General features: G+C 39.0%; 1 protein-coding gene across 5 annotated transcripts; it reads right to left on the bottom strand.

Annotated features, from left to right (window-relative positions):
• Positions 1-81: 81 nt before the first annotated feature.
• man1b1b (mannosidase, alpha, class 1B, member 1b) lies at positions 82-18,528 on the bottom strand. Of its 5 annotated transcripts, none has more exons than XM_018669046.2 (15): positions 18,143-18,528; positions 16,799-16,923; positions 16,089-16,208; positions 15,114-15,222; positions 14,836-14,954; positions 14,210-14,349; positions 14,021-14,145; positions 13,617-13,796; positions 13,160-13,308; positions 11,887-12,075; positions 8,271-8,461; positions 6,871-6,991; positions 5,488-5,682; positions 5,030-5,161; positions 82-3,800 (listed from the first exon to the last, which is right to left on the bottom strand). In XM_018669046.2, exons 3-15 carry the CDS (start codon positions 16,191-16,193, stop codon positions 3,594-3,596), a joined length of 1,962 nt encoding a protein of 653 aa, XP_018524562.1. In that variant the 5' UTR covers positions 16,194-16,208; positions 16,799-16,923; positions 18,143-18,528; the 3' UTR covers positions 82-3,593. The 5 variants fall into 5 exon arrangements, with proteins under 5 accessions (XP_018524562.1, XP_050931174.1, XP_018524561.1 ...); XM_051075217.1 differs by lacking the exon at positions 18,143-18,528 and adding an exon at positions 17,052-18,079 and having other exon boundaries at positions 14,210-14,310; XM_018669045.2 differs by lacking the exon at positions 18,143-18,528 and adding an exon at positions 17,052-18,076.
• Positions 18,529-20,316: the final 1,788 nt, after the last annotated feature.

Below are 20,316 nucleotides of genomic sequence, written 5' to 3'. Positions count from 1 at the left end.
CCAGATGACTAGTACACCTTGTTTGTTTCACAAGTGTGACTGACTGTAAAATCTCTTCAATTTTTACATTTTTCAACAGAATTAAAGCAGATCCAGCGTTTATTATACCCCAGGTAATAAACTTTTTTGTTTGAGAAAGTTTGGAAAGACAAACAAACAAACAAACAAAAAAAATCAGAAAACAGAAGTAAAACACTAGACCAATGCAGCTGCATCCACAGCTGCCTCTCCATCAGAGCAAAACTGTTTCACATTCACATATTTTTAGATCCTAATTTCACAGCATCAGCACAGAGATCACACTTGGGACTGAGAGAGGACATTAGACACACAACACAATAACAACAATGTCTGTGAGGTGAAAATAGTTATTTGCAGGATTCTAGCTTGCTCAGCTCTTGACAAGGCATAATAGCTGCTGAAGATTTAATGAAGCTGAAGATGCTCCACCAGAGATCTAGTTTGGAATTATCACTCACTTACCCCCTTCTCCCCTGTGGACTTGACAGCTGGCTGTAAAGTTTTGCTTTGTTCTTTGACAAAAAACAGAGGGTGTAGTCAGTGTGGAGTTGGTGACATTTACAGTTTCTTTATCTTTCCCATTGCAAAGCCTCATTTTTTAGAAATCTACTGTAAATTTGACAGCCATCTGTCAAGCCTACAGAGGAATACTGACACTGAAAAGAGATGTTGGGTCAAGAATATCACTGGTAAACGAGTGACTATGTTGACTGTAATGTAACTAACATTACAATCTTGATCTTGATGTTCGTCTGCTAACACAGATAATGTGTAATTGCAACAGTATCTGTAAATCCATGTTCAGACCATTTTATCATGTTCAAATAGACTGTATCACTTATGAATTATGTAAATGGTGACTGACAGGGCCTCCCACCCCAACTATAGCAGCTGTTCCAAGATGGAGTGCCAGGCACAAGGTGTACTTTTCTTGTGCATTTTACAAATTTCAGGGTTTTTTTTTTTTTTTGGATGGTCTAAATGAGATTTGAATCTTTCACTCCAGCAAATTACACTTTAATGGGCTTTCTGGTGACACCACCGTAAATTAAATTATGATGAGAATTTGGGCACTGATTGTGACTTGTCAAATCTGTGTTTCTGTACTGTCACAGCTATAGTTGTCTGTGTGCAGCCTGCTGTCAAGAGCAGTCTGTTTGGTGGCTGCAGCTAACACAGAACTTAATCCATCATCATGATTTAGCTCCAAAATCACTAACATCAGTCCTAAAACCATACACTGCACCAAATCAGCAACATATGCACATGTCAAAATAGCTATATGGATAGAAATGAACCTTAACAGTTAAACAGTTGTCTTTTGAATGTTGTCTGATGCAACATTAAAGGCACACCTGAGGAAAAACACAGAATATACAAAATGAGTTTGGTCTCAAGTCAAATTCACAAAGTTCCCAAAAGTAACAAGTAGAGATATGATGTAAACTAGTGGTATTTATAGGAATGACTGAAAGTTGCAGGTGCTACTACAAAAACTAAACAAAATGCACAATCTGAGCTTGTTGAATTACAATAGCTTCACTTACAACTTTAAATATACACTACAAATTAACATATTATTCTAAATTTATATTTAAAGTCTTAACAGTTTTTTTTTTTTAACAAAAACCCCTACCAAAACCTTACAAAGGAAAATGATAAAAGAATGAAATTAAGTGAGAGGAGCAGCTTTCCCACCCCCACTGACAAAATCAGTGATGTTACAAACCCATTGCCTTCCTCATAAAACAAAAGCTGCTGTAAATCTGCTGCTTGGCAATAACTGGACGAAGACCAAGTTCATCTGTGTCCTGTGTAGACACTGGTGCTGCATTCATGTCGTATGGGAGTAACAGCTGGAAGTAGCAGCGACATTGTTGTAGTCAGCCACACTTGTGTTTTTTGGAGGATTCTTAGTAACATCATTTACACACACCTGACATTCCCTTGTTGATAACATCAGAGTTCAGAGTTCATCGCCAGCAGATGGTTGGTTGCCACCATGTTTCATTCACACCTAACAAGTTTGAAAGACCTACAGCCTCACTGTCAGTTTCTCACTTTGATTTAACAGCAGGACTTGATGCCTCACAGACAATTATTAGTTAAAGACTCATTCATACATTTTCAAGTCCTAAATCAGTGCTAACCACTGCACAACTGTTACAAATCATGTGCAGCCAACTGAATTTACCACAGGTGGACTCCAGTGAAGGTGCAGAAACATCTCAAAGATAACAAAAAGAAATGGGAGGAACAAGTGTTACAGCAAAGGGCTGAATATTTCTGTCAGCATTTTTAATTTCAGCATGAGGCTGCAACATAAGAAAATATGAAAAAAGTGAAGGGGTCTGAATACCTGACAAGTGAGGTACTTCATTCTATCATTATACAATTTTGAAGTAGAATTTGAACATGATTAGTTCCATCTAATGCTACTTTATATCTCTACTTCAGTTTATTCATGTTAGGATTTGACGGTGCATTAAAAGAAAACTTTTAAAGGGTTTATGGTTTGTACTTAATGGCTTTATTGACTAATTTACAAAAACATTACTGTATAGATTTTCTTGTTGCCTTACTAGGTTGGAAAAAATCAGTTTGGTTTGGTTTGCTTATCCTCCTTTGTATGGAGTCAGAAGCACATTAACCCTTATCACAGTTAGTTGATAAAGCAAAAGATCTGAATGCTACTACCTCCACTGATAAACAGTATGACAAGACAATCTCTGACAAGATGACAAACTGATATAATATACCATCATATATTCTGTCTGTTAAACCTTTGTAGCTGCAAAAAGGTCAGTGACAGACATTAATCAAGTCAGACTTTCCACACAATGTTTTCTCCTCAAAATGAAATGACTGTTTGGGATTTTCATGCTGTAAAAGCTGGTGTCCTGTATGACATGAATGCAGCATGTGTCATGGACCAGTGGCGTGCTCATGTCCTATCAGCAAGATTCAGCATCAGAGAATAAATCTAGCCAGAGCACTTAATGACTATATACAGTGTGAAGAGGAATTAGCTTTTTCCTCATATCCCTGCAAGAATCACACACACGTGTGAACATGTCGACAGAGCATTCAGGTTCAGGTGCAGCAGGCAGTGGCTGGTTTCAGTTCACACAGCTGGTGACTGCCATCAGGGAACATTTTGCTACGTTAGAAACTGAGCATACACAAATGTGAGCAAAATATGAGTTATGAGTAGCTTTAAACTGAGAATATCAGAATCAACCTGCATCAGTTCAACCCAACACAGACAGCTTCAGTTCCAGTAACAACCAAATGTTTCTTCAGTGCTGATGCCATCTGAGTGTTAACCGACCAGAGGTCCACATAACAAAAATGACGAGTCAAATGAATAAACAAGCCACACACTGAATCAGGCTTGTGTCATTTTTTCAGTAGAGAGGAGGCTTTTTCCATCTGTGTTCGGGGTTGTTTTGGCAGAGTTCACTTACTGAGACAGAGGAGACAAACCTGTCATCTTAGTGTTGGACTATCCCTGAGATTTTTTGTTGTGAATATACGTTCCATTTGAATTCCTGTGTATGTGCATGTGTGTGTCACGCAGCGGAAGGCCATATAGGCAGAGGATGAGCTTCAGTGTTGAAGACATACTGGTCTAGGCTGATGAGGTTGGGGTCGTCTGAGAAGAGCAGGTACAAATATTTCAGGGTCTCTCCCAGAAAGAAGCTCTCCATCTTGTCTCGGGGGCTCGGGTAGTCTGGGTCACGCACATTATTGATGGAAGTGTAGCCGCCAGAGGAAACCTGAAACACACAGACATTCGTCCACATTCACACAATATTGTCATATTTTAGAACATAGAAGGGATTTTTTAACTAACCAAAATTACCAAAAGGGTTAAAAAATGTTTTTTTTTGTTTTTTTTTTACTAACATTTAAGATGTACAACACAGAAAAATCAACATTTAAGCAGAGGGAAGCAGCACACTAAAGAGTGTCACTGCGTTGCTGGCTATTAGTGGGGATATAGCAGTTATCCAGCTAATGCTTTGTAATACTGACATGCTGTGTCTTTTCTTGTTTCAACTGGAAACACAAGCATGAATGCAGTCAGTTGGCACAGTCAGAGAGAAATGTTGTATACTGGAAATGACATTCGACAATAGTCAACCCTTAGCCCTAAGTTTTACACAACAAAACATGGTCCTCTTGGGTTCAGGTGGGGTAGCAAAACTCTACACAGCAAGTCCGTGTAACTTGTAATTTGGTGCTTCTACTAAAATGTATTTAATGTCTTCAGTTACTAATGAAATATTGATCAGATGGTGACTGTGCTGCAAATTTTACTCTTGCTTCCTCCTCCTGACTACAGTACAACTGTCAGTCTGCAATGATTACTCAGTTTCAGCTAGTATTAAAGTAGATATTACATCTAGGGCCGGGGGATATGATCACAATTTTTTTTTCACATATTGATCGATCTTTATCACAATATTTAATCTGTGAGTTTCATAACAATGACAGAGGCCTAAAGAAACCAGTGGGCTCAATAGTTAAACTTTGAGAATATAATTCATTAACAACAATAGAATAACAATTTACTGTGCAAACATGTTTTCTCTGCCTTCACTAAACATTAAAATTAACATGTGGTAACTGATCAAAAAATGTCAATAAAACAAAACCTGTGACTGTGATCACAACTTTCTTTGACAGGACCTTCTTTGTAGAGGTAAAGATTAGATTGTTATATCCATGCCTCTTTATACATTTGGTCTCGCTTTCACTCTTACACAGAGTAGTTTCTCTCCAATTTTCCATATGAATTTTAACATACTTAATTTTTCTCTGTGTTGTATATACTGACTGTGGCTGTATAAAATGAGGTAATGTTAGTGAACCCAGGGACTTGAGACAAATGCACATTGAACAACAGATGTGCATTTACTATGATTTAGTCCTACAGAAGCCAACCTACAGCACTGATCCTCGATCAAGACAGACCAGTGAAGACAACCTTTGTTTTACCAACCTTTGTGTACTTGTTAAATTTTTGGAGAATCTCCCAACCCCAGTCCTGGTACTTGCGGTCCTTAGTAAACCTGTACAGGTAGAAGAGACTCTCCACTGTCTCTGGTCGCAGTAGGTTGTGTCTGTCTGCAAGCTATCACAGAGAATACAAAGGAGACACATCTGAGTTTTAATATCTGCTTAATTTAGCATCCTCATCATTTAGCAATCTTCCTAGCTTTGCAGGATTGTTAATTGTCTCATTTTTTACTGATTTGCTGCATTTCTGCATCAGTCAAAGGTTTGGGTCAGAGTTGGGGTCAATGGGGGGTCTCCATGGCCATTTTCGAAATGCCCTTGTCCAGAAATATTTAAAATGGGTTTGCAGGTACAAGAGTCTACATTTTTAAATAAGACACTAGTGCATTATCAGGAGTGCAAAGTCTGTGTATCCCCTCTAGCAACACTGTCTCTACCTACCTTTACATCAATGTCTCGGGTGCTGCCCTGATGCATATTGAAGTGAACAATCTCTGGACTGAGGCCTGTCTCCATCTGGACGTACATCTGGTAGCAGGTCTCCATCAGCTGTTTGGCCAGATCCATGTGATCAGCAGGCAAGCCATTGTGAGCACCAAGAGCCAGAGTGCCCGGCAGGAAGCACACTAGATGGTCCTGAGTTAACAGACAGCCATATCAACAGATACATTTGAGTCCCCCATGCCGATTTGAATAATCAGTTAATATATGAATGATGAGTTCATGTGAATATAGTTTCATCTCTGTAGCTTCTTGGTTGATTATTTACCTCCAAAAATTGTTACATGAATGACAAAACCAATACTAGCAATTAGGAATATGCGTGAATAATTGATTAGTCAATTAATTGACAAGGTAAACATAGTTGACATCTATTTTCAAGAATTGACAAATTTTTGTTTAACTAATTTTTAATCAGGTAGAGGTGGGAGGAAAGATGCCGAACTAATCTTTATGGTTCTGCTTCTGCTGAGTGCTTCTTTTCTGCTGCATCTCACTCTGTATGCTGCAAGCAAAAGACTGCAACTGAACATTCCCCTCCTTCAAGTAGATTAGAAACAAATGTCAGGAATAACATGTCTGTGGTGTCCACGGCTGTCTGTGTGTGTAAGTGAGGCCAAATAGCGGGTAAGATGTATTTTCCAACTTTTTGGTATCATAATATATCAATCTGGGCAATCAATCCATCCATCCATTATCTATGCTGCTTATCCATAAGGGTTGTGGGGGGGGGGCTAATATTAGGTGAGAGGCAGGGTACACCCTGGACAGACCACCAGTCTTTGGACTGTGGGAGGAAGCCGGAGTACCCAGAGAGAACCCACACAGACACAGATGAAGCCTCTTGCTGTGAGGCAACAGTGCCAACCATATGTACGACACACTCAGTCTTCATTTTTTGCACTTCAGGGTAAAAATGTTTTCTCCAGTATTGATTTCACTTGTTTGGTACTGTTGGCCTGCGATGGACTGCTGGATAGATGTTTGGTACTGTGGTTATCTGTGCTTATGTGGTAATGAATATGGTTGGTAAATGAATTCATGTTTTGCACAACCCCAGGCAAGAAAAGAAAACTCGGTGCCAGACTCCCTCACAGAGCATCACACTAATGCAGCCTGTTTTGTTAGACAAATATTATAATTGTTCAGCACGCTAAAAGAATTAATCTGGTGACTGCTAACACCAGCTGACTAAGACTGGAACAGACCTGATCCGGTTAACAGGAGGGGAGATTCAAATAAATCTGAATTTGACTGGGTAGCAGCAGGTTCACAGCTAATGTCAAAAGAAACAGACAGAGGATGGTTTGAAATATTACGGACCATTTTAGGGCTGAACTGTCCATGAGATAGCTCTCCAACAAAGGTAAGGCCATTAGGAGAAGACTTCTGCAACAGGTTCTTCTTTACACCCTCTATGGCCTGCAGATAGTCCTCCAAGAGCCTAAAATGTCACACAGAGACAGACAGACACACACACACACACACACACACACACAGTGAATTGCTTGTAATGTAATATCCATCCATCCATCCTTCCATTATCTATATATATCTATATCTATATCTATATATTACATATGTTCCCAAAAGAATGAGTAAATTATTAACTCTTCTCCTTTGAATCCAGTATGCATGCTAACTAATGTAGCCCTAAACCAAATATGTGACAGGAAAACTTCTATTCAGACCCTGAAAGCTGCTTAATCTAAGCCTAAACCTCCTGGTGCTGAGTGTCTAGAGGGGACTGATCTGGTATATTAATCCTTTATCAGTCCTGTTGACAGAGACCTTCTAACCAAATGCTGCCAGTGCTGACAGAATAACTTAAGTACTGCTTCTGTCCCTACATATGACATTGACTAATTTATAGTGTTTTAATAGAATGTTATAGAATTATAACATTTAGAATTATAACATGAGTCTATTGAGGTAAAATTAATGAGCAATGAATATTTACCATTTTAGTCATTGTCCAAGCAAAAATGCCAAATTATTTTCTGCCTCCAGAAATGTGAGGTTTCACTGCTTTTCTCTCTTTTATATCATATCATAATAAACCCATTCTCTTAGGATTTTGTATTGTTGCTGACTAAGGTGATGTCACCTTAGGCTCTGTTAAATTGTAGTAAGCTTTTTTTCCACTAGTTTCTGCATTTATAGATAAAATGATTAACTGAAATCATAAACCACAGATTGATGGAAACTGAAAAGCATTAGTTAGAGCTTACAGGTCAAACTCCAAAGACATTGGATCAAACTTTTCCCATGATGCAAATTGATGGCATGATTAATAAACCCTCCCTGGAAAAATACCCACTTCTTTCAAATGCCACAAACCAACACAGGGTTGTTATGTTGACTAATATTCCTACTAATCATGACAAATAAATCAATTGGACATGTCAGATCTCTAGAGTGTCCCTCCAACTATGTTTAAACACTAGTATTCTTTTTAGGCTTCTGCAGATGTTAATTGTATTCTTCTAGTGCTTTTAGAAAATTGGACTATTGCCCTTCTTTAATGTCTGTTGTCTGAGATTAAGATTTTGTCTTATTTGGATAGCTGATGGTTAAGAAACATTTAAACATTAAAAAATTACAGCTCCACTTTGTGTGGCCTGGGAAATGGTTGTCAATGTAAGCTGTAGGCACATTTTTACTGGGCTGATGCAAAAGCAATGGTATGGTACTTTAGGTATAAAATTGTAGTAATTACTCACTGGTTGTCCTTCTTGCCTCCCTGGATCCACTGCTTCAGCAGGTATTCATAGTAGCTGTCTGCTCTGGCTCCCAGCGTGTAGATGCCTTGATGGGTGAACTGTCCATTGTTTGTATTGATGAACATGGGTACAAGACCATCCACCTTGCCATCCAGTTTGTGGACATGATTCATAATCTCAGCCACTGCTGCCTGGACAATCAAGGTCAGAGGTCAGATAAATTAAGCTGTAGGTACTTTTGTGACATTGATTTAATGGCTAAAAGTAAAAAAAAAAAAAAATGAATAAGAATGAAAAGAATGTCAAAGGCCATACTACCCTCCCAACAGATTTAACAAATGATCTTTCTGCAATAGAGATTCAAAAAGCTCCTTAAAACATTTAAAAATGAAAACCTTCTCTGTCAGTATTTTAATAGGCGTGAACACCATAACAATGAGCACCGTGACCTGATGTTTAGTAAACTGTGATTTGGTGTAAATTTTGCTCAAAACTATTCTGGTCAACACAAAATGGACAAATTTGTTGGTACCCTTACAGCATTTTGAAACAATGCTTCCTCCTGAAAAGTGATTAAATGGCTCATATATACCTGCGTGCCTATAGTATGGGATAGAGAAACCTGATAAAATTGTGAAAAGAAATGATTTATTGTTTATTTTACCAAGATATGCAAAAACTAGCCAGGACAGATTTGTTGGTACCCCTAAAAAAGATTTTCAATCAATGCATTCTAATCATGTTTCAAACTAATTGTTTAACCTTAATTAGTTTCATAGGTATCTTCAATCTTTTTATCAACCAATCAGCCTATTTAACCCTCGTGTTGTCCTCTGGGTAAAAGTGACCCGGTGTGCCTTCATGTGTGTGTGTGTAGTAGGATTTGTTGTTGTGCATGACATTCATGATTCTGAAGCGGTTATCTTTTGTTTTTGAATAATAGTAAGAAGACAAAAATATACGGAATACAAAGGGCAACGGGAGGGTTAAAGAGAGAAAACGTGTCACTGTGAAGTTTGGTATCATTGCATGCACCACACTGACCATGGACCAGAGAAAGCAAAGGAGAGAGCTGTCTCAGGTGCTCAGACAGAAAATTGTAGATAACTATCTTAAAGTTCCATCTCCAAGCAGCTTGATGTTTCTGTGACTACAGTTGCAAATATCATTAAAAAGTATAAAAGGTCCACAGGACTGTAGTCAGCCTCCCAGGACGTGGCTGCAAGAAGAAATACAACCCCAGGTTGATGAGAAGGGTTGTGCGGATGGTAGAGCTAAGGAAAGCATCCAAAGCCAGTCAAGCTGAACTCCAAGGTCAAGGTAAGTCACTATCTGATCACACCATCCGTCATCTTTTAGACAACAATGGGCTCCATGGAAGGCGACCCAGGAGAATTCCATAATTGAAAGAATAACATAAAAAAAGCCAGACTGAACAAAACTGGAGCTTTCTGACGATCACCATACTTAATCTGAAACTTGGAGGGGTCTCAGTCATGTTTTGGGGCTGCTTTGCTGTGTCTGGCACAGGGGGCCTTGAATCTGTGCAGAGCACAATGAAGGCTCAAGACTGATTTGTGTTAAACACAGAATAAACAATGATTGATGCCATTCATTTTTGTCAGATTCAAATTATTTCAGAGATAGTTGTGGGTTCTTCTTTTTTATGGAAGGGTACCGACAAATTTGTCCACACCTTCAGCATGGTATGACCCCTATAAACAGCAATTAATAAAGCTGATACAGTAGAGAAGAGAAATATGTTGCTATCTTAGTGCACATGTTTTGTTCACTGGGTGAACTGGGTGCTGTGTACTCTCCACAACACTAACAGTATTTTCCTACTTAAAAAAAAGCCAGTCTCAACTTTCATTCATGTTTGAGGAGTAATTACTGGCATGTATAGCAAATCTGGCATGGCTGCTCACTGTATGCAGAGAGGAATAAAACTGTCTGAGAAGATGATAACTCATCACACCCTCATTTTTATGCTCCACTCTAATACTCTGTACAGAGTATTCTCTGTGCTCCAGCAAGTATATTTGATGCACCTTCAATGACCATCAATCTTAAATGTTAAAGGCAAGAGTTAACACAAATTTCACCAATTTCAGCATTATCTACATCAGCTTGCAATTCTGTCCAGTCCTTGCAGTGTTTCTAAAAAAAAGGGTCACATAAAGCTAAGGATGGCTGGCTACAGGCAAAAACGAAATCCTGGTAGCTGTATCTCCAGGTTGGTTGTGTGCTCTGGCAAAAACAATCATTAGTGTTTGTGCATGGCAAGTAAGAGAGGGAACTATGACCTAGTTGTTTAAATTTCACCTCCTATCGGTTAGTCAGTGTGCCAACACTACACTTCCTAACTAGAATTTGAATAATATGGTGTTTATTACAGCAAACACAGCAAAACCAGTGACCAGGATTTTTTTTTTATAAAAAAATGTCAAATCTTGGTAGGCCATAGTTTGCAACTAAAGGAACGCTCAGCACCCACAAGGTCATTTATACCATTTCTTTCAACAACAATAAGATATTATCATTGAGACTATCAATTAATCATAAAAATCTAAATTTTCCCCTACTTTCAATTATTAATTATTACTTTAATTTACAGTAAAGAAAACAGTAATTTTTCAGAAAAGCTGCAGCACATTCAGTCATTGTGGGCTGAAGTAATCACACTAAAACTGGGCCCTAAGTTTCATGTGTATATGACTAAACGTGACTAGGTTTTGAGTCCTGCCGCAACCAAATTAAAACTGAACTGGGTTTTGACTGTTCCAGTGACCAAGACTACAGATGACTAGTCATTTAGCATTTGAAATACAGTGCCTGAGAATTCCTTGCGCACACAATCAGTTTGTTTTTTTCCCGTGTCTTCTGAAAACTTGTTTTGTCTTGTGGCTCTTTAGCCTAAGGCACGTACCATGTTAACATGACTTCTTGGGTTCGAATGTGGCCCATCTCATGACCCACGAAATTTTTAGCCTGTAGTTGACAGCTAGCCACAGTCCGATGGGAGAGGTGACCATGACTGCTGCAAGGCAATGAAAGCAGCAGCTAATATCAACACCCAAAAAGTATCAATGCATAAAAGACGAAACTAGAAAAAGCTAATGCACCAATTCTGTGGAAGGCTAGCCACAATAGCAGCCCTGTGAGGCAGTAATGCTAATGACACACCAGAAAACAAAGGCCCTAAAACTAGATCTTTGCCACGAAGGGAGCAGAAATTCAAAAACTTATAGCCAGAGGCTGGTGCCTGAGGAAAGTCATTTTTTACATTTAAAATATTCATCTGTCCATTTCTGCTCATCTGAAACTCTTAGCTTGTATTCTGCTTAATGCAGGGCTGAGGGAATTACTTGAGGAATCTGAATTATAACAATCTTCAGGACCTTGTCCATGTACCAGTTTTAAAACAGCAACTGCAGAGCAGAAGTAGTATCCCAGTGCTGTTTAGAAGTGCTGCAATGTTATGTTAGAGAAAACATAATGACATCAAGTTGTGAAAAGCAACAGTACAGTAGAAAGCTGAGCCTAAGTGCCAATCTTAAAACTTGCTAGGCAGGCCGTGAATTAACATGGCTGTAGCTCTTAATGAGTTGGTCACCTCATATTGTGGTTCTTGGGTGAGGCGGCTGAGCTCTTTAAACTCCAACTGTATGCTTGTAACCTCTGCCACAGTGCTGTCTGAGGTCCAGCGAGGAGGATGGGCTGTACCTTTCCCGATGTTCACATCAGAGTAGGGGATCCTGGATGGGGTATTGAAGGCTGGCATCAGCCTGGAGCCAATGTCTTTCTGCAGAGGAAGGATGCAGATTACATTTAGACATTTGCAGTTAAATGGCACTGAAAGTCAGAGTTAACAGTTCAACCACAACTGACTTGAAGTAGTATATCATAGGTGGTTCACAGTTTTGCAGTGTATTCTCAGCCACTTTGAGTTGTGCTGCCTATATTGTTCTCTTTTCCTCTATATTAGTGACAGTTTACATCCCATTTCAGACTCAAATATGGATATATTAGGGAACAATGATATTGGTTTGACATTACCAGGTTCTTTTTGCAAAGGTGCTAAACAGACTTCTACAACTGAAAGCATTAAACAATTCATCTTAATCGATTAGTCAAACTGAAACAGTTTTGAAGAAGTGTTAAATTAACCAAAATATGCTCTATGTTCCAGCTTGTCAAATGTGAAGATCTTCTGTTTCTCTGTCTTACATGATAGTAATTTTGCTAATTTTGGGTTTCTGACTGACAAAAGAAACATCTGAAGATGTCACGTTAATTAAGAAAATAATTGGCAGAATTAATTGTGATAGTTAAATTGATCATGAAAATAGAAGTTAGCTGTGGCCAAGGTAAATATTCCTACATGAATAAATAAAAAAATCAGAAACCTTTTGGATACTGTGAACATTTCACCTCTTTTACAGTGTATGCTCCCCAGTCCAATCCTGAGCCAAATTTGCTCTAATGCCTTGAAAGCACAACAGCAGATTAGTGATGGCAATGCAATGGTAGACAGTGACATGAGTCAGTGGCTGATGGAAAATTTCTTTCAACATATTTATCCTCTTCAGCAAAGTCAGGGGCTGGGACAGGAAACAACTGGATTTATGAAAATAAATACCACAGTTGAGGTCTAAAGGTGTTGGTTAATATTTTAAAAATTGCAGTACAATCTTTACAACAGGTATGCTCGAAACACAGTATCAGTATCAAGTATTTTTAAAAAGGTACAGCTCTGTCTACATCTGAAGAAGGTGCTATTATCTGCATATGCTAATATCTCACACTCAGTGTGTTTAAAACATGCTTTTCATCATTACTTTTCTATGGCCATAAATGTTTTAATGAAACCATGTGTGTTGACTCACAGCTCTGTCTAGGAACAGAGTATCCCCAGTCAGATGATAGGTACTGAGCAGGCCTCCCAGGATGCGAATAGTACTCTCAAACAGATTGACGTCCACATTCTTGTTAAATGTGAGCTCTGTGGCCACCCACGCCTTTGCTTCTTCAAATTCTGCAACACGTTTTTCAAAATTTTAAGAATAACAATTACTGGACTACATACCATTGGTCGAAAATGTCCTAGATGTCTATCTGAGTGCTGTAACTACATTAAAGAAAGTGATTCCATGAGCACTTAATTCAACACCATGTCTCAATAGAACTGAACTTCTACATAGTGGTGCAGACTCATTGCAAATAGAACTTGATTCTAATGCCCCACTAAAAAAAAAATAATAGAACAAAAGAAGTTAGCTCCATGTGCATTGTTTTGAGCATGAAAACGAAGTTCAGTTTTTAGTGTTGGAGGGCACAGCCTACCTTCTTTAAGCCCCAGGATCCACATGGTATCCAGGGCATCAATAAGTGTCAAACCCAGGCCAAACCACTCATTGTAGGACTTGGAGATGGGCCTGAGCTCATCATGGCCCCAAGCAAAATCTTTATAACCCTTCCATGCATGTCTGAAGGCTTCCTGCACCGCCTTCAACCAGCCAGCTTCTGGAACACACAATACACACAAGATGCCAGTTTATTATCCCATCTAAGTCTAGAGAGTGATTTAGAAACAGATCACTGATATTAAGGAATACTATAAAGTGGATATTAGATGTGATGATTGGACGCAAACATAGTCAAGCCTCTTAGAAATTGTGATGCATTTGTTTTTATTGTGTTAAAGTGAAAAATCAAAAATGCAAATTCATAATTGACACAGCAAATACCTGGCTCTTTCGATAATTTGACTTCTTGTTTGGCAGGTGAATCCTCCTTTTCCCCGTCCTTGATACTCTCTGTGGCCTTATCAGTGTCAATCACCGCCCCACGCCAGCTGAAAATCACCAATGGACTGAGAAATGAATAATACAAATGCACAGGTAAAACTTTGGTAGTGAGCACACTCCAAGTCTCACCTTACAAATCCCTCTTCCTCCCTGTTCTTCTTTTTCTTGTTATCAGCTGCTTTGTCCTCGACTGCTGTATCTGAAGTGTTTCCATTCCTCTGAAGACGATTCTGAAGAACGGGTGGCCCTCTCTTATTGGATAATTTCCTCTATGATAAATGGTGGCATGAACAAGTAACCTGTTGTACCATTTAAATTTTCACTTCATGTAAACAAGCAGATTTATCCGTATCATGGGTGAATGTTACTGGCACATGCCTGATCTGTCTATTTCAAAAGGTATGTCAACTTAAAATGATACACTATCAATGACGTGTCTTTCAACTGGGATAGGGGAAGCCCCTAAATTATACCACAGGCATTGACGTCTGTTTTAACATTTTATCAGAACAGCTTATACAGCTCCTGTCAATACTACTAAATCAGTGTAGTGGGTATATTAAACTGGAGGTGACCATAGCAACAGTTAATGAGCCTTTTCTGGGCGTCCAAAGAAGTCACTTTTAATCTATCCACATTTTTAAGATTTTAAGATTTTTAAAAGCCACACACTGCACACTTTTTCAAGGATTTTTTGGAAATTACATCAGTCCCTTTATAAACCTTATAGAGAACAGCAGCAGAGATATAAAAACCTGGGAAAGTTGTTCTGGCAGTGATGGATGGCCCTGTTTGACAGGCTCTGGCAACACATGGGGGGTGATGGGCCTCAGGACGCTGTTAGTGTCTGTGTCCTGCTCTCCATCTGTAAGGCCTCAACACACATACACAAAGACTCAATATGAAACTATTACTGAGGGTCACAATTAGAACCTCAAAGGTCTCCATCAAATCAGATCCACATACTTGACAGTATAACAGCAGCACAGACACTGGATCCCACAGGAGATGTTTAATCTATAAAGAGCCTTACCTCTGAATTGTTCAGTGACAGTAGGATAGGAAGCAATTCCACAAATAAACAGAAGAACAAGGGTGAAGAGGATGAGGCTCCGCTGCAGCCTGGACAGCTGCTTCCATTTCTGCAGGCACACAGGGGAGAGGGAGATGGAGAATAATTCCAATTGCTGCCTAGTTCTTGCAGAATTCATGTGCTTTTTCTTGACCAAACAACCAACTTAACTGACAGGTCTCATCACTCAAACTGAGTTCACTTTGTGGTCTTGCACAGCAAAAATGTTTGGAATAACTTCCTTCCTATTGAAGAGTGGAGCAATGGCCCTATCATAGTCTGTTGTTGCACCATCACTCCAACTCTTAGCTAATTTAACTTGAGAGTTAAATTATTACATATACAGAGTCATATAGTGTACAAATAATACACAGTATGCAAAATAAGCTGCATTATCTGAAAATGGTACCAAATGCATATAAAAGAATTCTTCTTTTTTTTTTTTACAACATAAATGTTTTATCTAAAGAAAAAAAATGTAAACTAGAACAAGCCCAACATTGCTGGGTTGTTGCAAGTATACAAAATATCAAATGCGTTATTCCAAGCTTCCCTTCCTGGTTTTTATTCTAAGAATCACAGGAATATCTCAAATATGTGATATGTCTTTTAAATTGTATGTTTGGTAGATAGGATGATTAATAAATTAACTATTTGAAGATGGTATGAAAGCCTCAGCAATGACACAAGGAGAGCTGCTGAATGCACAACACCCAACTCTGCATTACAGCACAGCACAGAGGAGGGGGGCATCATCTACATTTTTTTTCCTCACAGATATATTGGCAAGCATCAGCAACTAAAGCCAGCCATCAGAAAAGTGAAACACTATAGCAGTGTCCCCATCATGACTTCGCAGCTGGGTGGGAAACCAGAAAACTGTGAAGGAGAGGGGAAAATCCCTCAATGGCCAGCTCATTTATGTGACCAACTTACCCTCCAGCAGGATTGCCTCCTCCACTGTTTACTGTTATTGTAGTTTCCACTTCCTTGTCCAACAAAGCTAATGGATACATAGCCCTGTCGAGATCCTGGGTGCATGTCTGTAACACAGCCCTAGAGGAAGAGACACATTTAAGGGTAGTGAGTTTTTGCGGTACGGTGGAGTTAACCCAGTCCGAAGCAAGCTAGGGGAACAAGACGCAACTAGCATGAGAGCCTAGTTGGTAAATATAGGTGTGGTTGTAGTATGACTACAGATTAACACCAAAAGGTCATATATACAGAGCAGAGTCTCGCCCCATTTAAATTCACTTTACACGCATTTGGCCTTACATAAAAGAGCTTAGTCAGAGGTTTTCACGCTGACTTGAGTTGTCGTAATTGAAATTAATGAAAATCCACAGCACAGTTAATGCTGTATAACATTTAACTAACTGATGCTCGAGCTGTTTTATTTCAGGGAAAATGTAAACAAAACCTTGGTGGTCAGCGCAGCATAGCTAGCTAGTCAAATAGCTGTTAAAAAAACCCCTCTGTAAACACCACCTTACAACCCAAAGTTAAATCAACAGGCTGACTTAATTAACAGTGTTAACCTAAATGTAAACTGAATATCCATATACATAGATTATCCAATAGCACTAGCTTTGTATGTGATATTGTATATAATACTTTGCTGTAACTACAGAATAGCGTCATTTTACCTTTCACACAAGAGGGGAAAGTCCGGAGTTGCCCGTGTTGCGGCTACCTCGCCAGAGCGTCACTGGGTCGAAGTAACGTTTCGTGGATTCACAGCTCAACTGCGTACCGAGGCATGGCTTGAGGCCTAAGATGGGCGATACCATGAGTAAATACGCGAAGATTTTTATAGTACGGCAGAAATGATCTTTGAAAAATGTTTTGCCGAGGATTTAATGGGTGCCGAGAAAAAACGAAAACACGGACTAACATCACCTTGAAATATATCCAGCGTTACATGTGTGACCAGTCTAATCCACCACTAGGAGAGTAGTAGTAGTCAGCGTTTCAACTGCCTTCGTTCAGCGTCAATGGCTTAGCTTCTGGGGTCTTTTCATGCATAAACACTTATCATTGTTGTTGTTGTTATAATTCGACTATGTAAGTTAACAGCAATCCGTTTGTAGCTTTGAATGCGATGCTGCTCACTGACAACAACACATATGATTCAAATACATCCATGCTGCCTTCACTGATTCCCGCGGAATATCGTAAATACCATTCCTAGTCTACTTGGGTCCCTGAATTGTAATATTTCGAAAGAAATTGATTCAAAACTGTTTTAGTCATTAGTCATTTTACTACAATATGTGAATCCACTATACAGTTACGAAAATTGTTATGCCATGCTCTCCGAGGCCTGCACTATGATGCAAGATGAACATCCAGGATATCTTATCGTTATCTGGCTTTCCTAAACCTAACAAACACAATCTGGATTCTGAGCGGTGTTACGACGCTGGTTGTGAACTCGTTAAGTCAACCCAGGTTTTCCCGAACGCGTTCATGTGAAAAAGGCGGAGTTAGTAGTTAAAAGCAGCGTTGTTGCGTACCTAAAATGCTATGAGAAGTAACGCTGATAGCTGCATGTCGTTTCGGTTCTAGCGACGTCCTTAAATGACATTTAACAAGGTGAAATGTGAATAATATGATCATATAACTAGAATAGAAACACTAGAAATAATTTGCAAATATCAAAGTCAGGCTGGGGATTTATTGTAAATAAGTAAAAACGCTTTTTACTGAGTGAGTGTAGCATATCCCACCGAAAGATGGTCTCACACTTGATGTGATGTGAGACACACTTTAATGAAAATCCCAAAACCAACGTAAGAGCTGGTTACAAACAGAAAAACATATACCACACGTTAGCTAATTTCCACAGTCTGACTGCATAAACATAGCTTAACAATAGCTCATATTTAGCTAAAGCTAACAATAAAACAATTATACAAAGAAAGTTAACGAAGTTCAAATCTGACTTAAGACACAGATAATAACATTACACTATAGCAACAAATACTAACCTTGTGCCTCTTCGGAGGGTTGCTAATACATGAAACATTTTCCTTTAATATTCTCCATTTACCGTTTCTGTCTGTCACCGTACTGTTTGTTTACAGCGGAACACTGCGATCGTAGCGGATTGTGTTATTACATCTCAAATTGACTCTGCAAAATAACTTCTGGTTAAAATGATAGTGCTCCCAGTTTTTGATTTTGGTGATGTAGTCTACAGGTCCGCCTCAAAAACTCTCCTTCACAAACTGAATCTTATTTCCCATCCACTTTGTGACTGGAGCTCCATTTAACACTTAACAGCATTTACAACAACAACATTTAACACCACCATTGCTGCCTGTATTCCCTGGTGAACTTGCCCTCACTCCATTCTCCCAGACAGACCCACTGGTTTCTGTTTATTTACAAAGCTCTCATTTGGAAAACCCCTTCATGTCTACAGTCACTACTCAATATTCATAGCGCTAGTCGCAGTCTACGTTCTAGCAGCTTCATTAGTCTCCTGATTCCCAAAGCCTGCGCCTCCTTTGGTCGCTCTTCTTTTCAGTTTTCTGCTGCAAATAACTGGAATCATCTGCAACAGACTCTAAAGCTCAGCTCATTCATTGCACTCTCCACTTTTAAAAATTCATGACAAACAATAGTCACAGAACATTGCACTTGCTTTTAACCATTTACTTTTTAATATATGTCACTGTATTCATTGTACACATTACACATACACAGCTCACACTGCGCTCTCGGTAAAGCAGTTTCTGGCCCAAAAACAAATCCCAGTGCTTGATCACCCTCCCTGTTCACCTGATCTAGCACCGTGTGACTTTTTCCTTTTTAAGATCAAATCTGTGCTCAAAGGAACACGATTTGAGTCTGTGTCAGAAGTTAAGAAAAGAACCACAGAGGTTCTGAGACAACTGTCCAAAGAAGACCTACTGCACTGCTTTGATAAGTGGAAGACCTGAATGCAGTGGTGTGTTGATGCAGAAGGGGAGTATGTTGAAGGAGAAAGACACTGAAAAATGTTCATGTTCAATAAAATTCTATTACAGCATCAGTCTTATTTTATAGTCATTCCCCCGCACCCTCTTCGTCTTTTTACTTACAATTTGATGACATCTTGCTAGTCTAGTGAGAGCAGCATGTCTTTGTTTTCTCTGTCTGCCAACTTATTAAATATATTTGAATGATCGTTAGAATAAACAACAGAAGACTGACGGTTCTCTTTTCCTAATTACCTACTTATCAATTCTCCTTTGCGTCTTTCCTTGACCTCATGACGTTTTCCATCGGGGTCAAGGAAAAGTGGTTAGGAAAGGAGATTTTTTTTCACTATTCGACCGCAGCGGACCTTACACGGAAACGGATGTTTAATCTAAAGTGGGTTGGACCGATGTATTTCCAATAGTTGAAACCACGCCCATTCCCGTATACGCCCATTTGAGGGTATGGTTATACTGAGGCAGGCGTGGTTTCACTTAAAGTGGGTAGGAACATCGTTTTCCCAACACATGTGTGTACGGGAATGGGCGTGGTTTAATCTAAACTGCATTGGAAAAACGCTGTTCAAACCCAATTTAGGTGACATGAGGCCTGTTTCATTGAGGCTTTCCTCATACGGAAATGGACATGATTTCATCTAAAACATCCTCCTCCTAGACAAACAAAAAAACCCCACGATTTTCAAGTCAAAAATAAGAGACGAAAACCAAAAGGCAGGTAATACAAGCTGCGGCAAATCACATGATAGCAATTTTTGGGTTGCAGTTTATGTTGGCTGGTTTGCAGTTCCACCTTCTGCAGTCTTTTTAATTAAGGGATAAACTTAACTCCATAAATATTTTCAAGAAGCACGCTACATTGGATTGTACAATATAGTTTGTGCTGCTAGAATTGTGACAAGTTAGCTACACGTAGTCAGTATAATATCGGAAGTGTTGTCATTCTGTTTTCAAAATAAAAGTTAAATATTTACATTAAGCTTTAGGATGTGCAGAATAACGCAAAGAAGTGGATTTTGTGCTCACACAGGATATTCTAAAAATATCTTAAACAACTATGGTAAATTATGGCAACCCTCTATTCAATTTACAACATAATGTATACTGCTGTTGAATTTTTCAAATGTAGAGAAAATAATCTCTCCAGTGTCCTGTTAGCAACTGTTCTGTTCCGAGGCTTT

Source organism: Lates calcarifer, linkage group LG13, assembly GCF_001640805.2.
Source record: "Lates calcarifer isolate ASB-BC8 linkage group LG13, TLL_Latcal_v3, whole genome shotgun sequence".
NCBI lineage: Eukaryota > Metazoa > Chordata > Actinopteri > Centropomidae > Lates > Lates calcarifer.
This window is presented reverse-complemented; position numbering and strand designations above follow the sequence as displayed.